The following is a 3598-nucleotide window of genomic DNA, read 5'->3' as shown; positions in this document are numbered from 1 at the left end:
CCCGCCGCTCCGCCGCCCGCGCCTCGCTGCCCCCCGCCAGCCCCGGCTCTCTGCTCCGGCACCGCCGCCTCCTCTCCGCCGCCTCCTCTCCTCTCCGCCGCCGCCAGCTCCGCCCCGGGGCTGAGCCCTGCGCCGGCGCCGCTCGGGGCTCGCCCGGGCTCCCGCTGCTCAGCGGCTCTGCACGGGCACCACTTGCTCGCCCGGCAAATGCCCTCGGCCCGGCCCGCAGCAAGAAGCAGCCTGCACAGCGCCAGCTGCACACGGGACAGCTGCAGAGCCTTGGCCCAGCCCTTAACACCTCCCAGGATGGAGATGGCACACTGTCCCTGGGACACCCATTCCAATTCCTGTTTCTTTTAGCCTGTCGCTAATCAGATTTCTCCAAATCCCAGTTCCTTGTCACTTTCCACATCTCTTATTGCTGAGAAATTCCATCTTCTCTGCCTCTTCTGGTTGAGTAATTGTAGAAAGCAAGAAGGTCTTCCCTGAACCATCTCTTCTCGAAGTTCGGCAGGCCCTTTTCTTGCAGCTTCTCCTTAGCATGTCATGTTTGACAGTGCTCTAACGCCCTTGATTGAGTTTGTTGGAGTTGTTTCAGCACGTTCATATATTTCTTGGACTGAGGAGCCCCAACCAAGATATAACACACCAGATGTGATCTCAAATGGAACCAAAGGACATAGACACTATCCAGGCTGAACAACTCCACCTCTCACAGCCATTCTTCATGGGAGAGGTGTTCCAACCCTCTGAACATTTGATGGCCCTCCTCTGGACCTCCTCTAACAGATTCTACAGACTTTTCCCACAGTCAGTGAAGAGGCAGCAGCTCACACACAGGACTTATCCCATCCCAAAGTAGATGTGCATGGGAAATGAGATGACTCATCTTCCTGGAGACACTGATCCTGCAATTGACCAGTCATGGCCTCTCAATTCCCCAGCAAGCACAAGCTCACAGCAGGGCCTGCATACCTGGTCACAAGTGCAGGGCTTGCTTCATCATGCCAACAGAAGTGAAGCCACAGACTGACCCACCAGAGCCTACAAGCACCTCCACCCCGTGGCTAAACCCCATATCCATGTCCATGGTACTGAGGGACAGACAGAGAGCGTGGGAAGGGCTTTTGTGTGGGTGAATGGGCTCAAGCCGGGCACGTTACAATCATCAGCTGCACTTCCCGCTCGCACTCTGCACAGATTCATCTTCCCTCAGCCATACTTAATCCTTGGACACTCACATGTAGACAATGACTCTGTCAAGTCCAGCATCTGTGGAGTGACCTTGGGCAACGTAGTCAGCCTCTGTTTGGCTGTCTTGAGTCTTCTCAATTAATTCTAGATGACTAGAGGTCTAGATTTTTGTGTGTGTTCATGTTTGTGTGTGTTTTCTAAGCCAGCTCTTTAGTCTGTTTTGAGTGTCCTTTCCTGGACTCTTCCAGCATGTGAGATGAGTCCTCTGCCCACGCTGATGTGGTTTGCACCAGAAATGCTTGGGCCTCTCATCCTGTAACACAAAACATGCCTTCACTGGGGAATGTGCCTGGCATAAAGCAGGAAAGGAAAAGGCAGCAATTCAGGAAGCCAAAACACAGCCCATGGTGTTAGCTGGGATGTTTTGCATTCAAGAGGAGCTTGTCAGAAAATCATCACCTCTCCAAGGGATGCCTCTGGCAGCCTGGGGCAGTAGAGGTCCATGATAAAAGCCAGCCCAGGTCCTCACTCTCTCATCCACTTCTCGTGCCTCCTTCTCCTTGGGAGTCAGGTGAGTCTGAAGCCCCTTCTTCTTCTCTGCTTTCTCTAAAAGGAGCTCTCACTTCAATGGACCTCTCAGCTGACACTGGCTTTGTGTTGTGCCAGATCTTGGAGCTGCTTCTCGCAGCAGAGGGAAATGGGGAGAAGGTTAGGCATGGAGGGAAGCTGGGACTGTACTAAGGTGGCTTTTGGACTCAGGGGCTCAGCAGCAGCCACACAGGAGCTAGTGGATCTTTTTGGGCCCTGGCAGGACGAGGCCAAGAAGCCCGCTTACATCTCTGCACATCCTTCACCTCCTGGCCCTGCATGTTCTTTGATTCCTTCCTGGTGTGGTGACAGGCTGCACCTCATGCACCTCCATTTTTTCTTCCTCCCTGCCCTCTCTCCCAGGTGCACCTCCAGACCCAAGACATGTCCTGCTATGACCAGTGCCTGCCATGCCAGCCCTGTGGCCCCACCCCCCTGGCCAACAGCTGCAATGAGCCCTGCGTCAGGCAGTGCCAGAACTCCACCGTTGTCATCCAGCCCTCTCCTGTGGTGGTGACCCTGCCTGGCCCCATCCTCAGCTCCTTCCCACAGAACACCGCTGTGGGTTCCTCCACCTCTGCTGCTGTTGGCAGCATCCTCAGCAGTGATGGAGTGCCCATCAACTCTGGGTCGCTTGACCTCTCCTGCATTGCCAACCGCTACTGTGGCAGCAGATGCCGACCCTGCTAAAGATGCTGACAACAGCTTCGAACAAGGACCCCCAGGAACTCCGAACATGGTGCTGGACAGAGGATCAAACCTCCTGCCAGTGTTTTAAGAGATGCTGACCATCTCTGGCTTGCCCTGCAAGGGCAGACTGGAAGGGGTCAGCCTGTGCTCTCTGACAACATGGCCAATATCTGCCTTTCTTATATCCTACTCACCCTTTTTCTTTCTTTTCTTTATAATCTTGTGCTCCCCTCCAAGCCTGCAGTGAGGACCCAGAAACCATCCTGGAGTGACCTGTTAGCCTGTCTGCTTTTGTGGGGCAGCTTGACAGGAAAAGGAGAAGAGATGCTTGGCTGTTCCTGCTCCTTCCCACACTGGGGACCTCCACTTTGAGTGACCTCATTTCATTCTTTAAACTCATTAAAAATATGTTGCCACCTGGCCTATGTCCCTTAGGTGGTTTTTCCATCTGCATGCTGATTGCTGATGAAGAAAGTCATTGCTTTGGAGAGGAAATATGTGGGGACACAGGGATACACTTCATCACTCCTGGAGGCATTGGAGGGTGGGACACATGGCAGTGAGTCCTATTTCAGGCACTGCCTCTTGAAGCTGAGGAAGACAACCCTAGTTACTCCACAGTCAATGGTTATCAGTCCTTGCTTCCTGCCTGTCTGCTCAGAAATAGCTCCTTGGCCATGGAGCACATCATGTGAACAGGAATCCTGACAACTGCTGTTCTCCAGAGAGGAACTACAGGCATGTGGGAGGCCGCAAGGTGATTAGCAGTCCCACAGGCTCTTGGGGAAGAGTGGTCCTCTTGCTTTGGGTGGAGTTGTGCTGGGGAAAGAGAACCAGAAGACCATGTTCCCAAAGGGTAACAAGAATTGTTACCCCACAGACGTGGCAGTGAGAGTGGAATTTGATTCTGCAAGCAGCAGGATCTGTGAGCTGTCCCTGAATGGCACAGGGCACACACCAACCCAACCATAAGACACGCTTTGGGGTGCCTTCCCCCAGGCACCAAGCTCCTTCAGCATTCCTTCAGCCCAGCGGCTGAAGTGGCTTTTGTGCTCCATGCAGAGCTGCTGCTTCCTGCACACAGACCGGGGTCTTTCCACATCTGCAGACTTTGAAACTCTGTGGT

At 53.8% G+C, this 3598-nt stretch overlaps 1 protein-coding gene across 1 annotated transcript; it reads left to right on the top strand.

Moving 5' to 3' along the window:
- Nucleotides 1-1656: 1656 nt before the first annotated feature.
- Nucleotides 1657-2479, top strand: LOC147527037 (feather keratin Cos1-1/Cos1-3/Cos2-1-like). The gene is made up of 2 exons (XM_086626554.1): nucleotides 1657-1765; nucleotides 2146-2479. The coding sequence occupies exons 1-2, from the start codon at nucleotides 1697-1699 to the stop codon at nucleotides 2470-2472; spliced, it is 396 nt and encodes a 131-aa protein (XP_086482680.1). The 5' UTR covers nucleotides 1657-1696; the 3' UTR covers nucleotides 2473-2479.
- Nucleotides 2480-3598: the final 1119 nt, after the last annotated feature.

Source organism: Tauraco erythrolophus, chromosome 25, assembly GCF_009769465.1.
Source record: "Tauraco erythrolophus isolate bTauEry1 chromosome 25, bTauEry1.pri, whole genome shotgun sequence".
NCBI lineage: Eukaryota > Metazoa > Chordata > Aves > Musophagiformes > Musophagidae > Tauraco > Tauraco erythrolophus.
The sequence above is the reverse complement of the archived record's forward strand: the minus strand, read 5'-3'. Positions and strand labels throughout refer to the sequence as shown.

Coding starts and splice junctions, on each gene's coding strand:
- LOC147527037 (XM_086626554.1), top strand. CDS start 1,697: ATGATAAAAGCCAGCCCAGGTCCTCACTCTCTCATCCACTTCTCGTGC. Junction 1,766..2,145: donor TCCTTCTCCTTGGGAGTCAG/GTGAGTCTGAAG, acceptor CCTCTCTCCCAG/GTGCACCTCCAGACCCAAGA.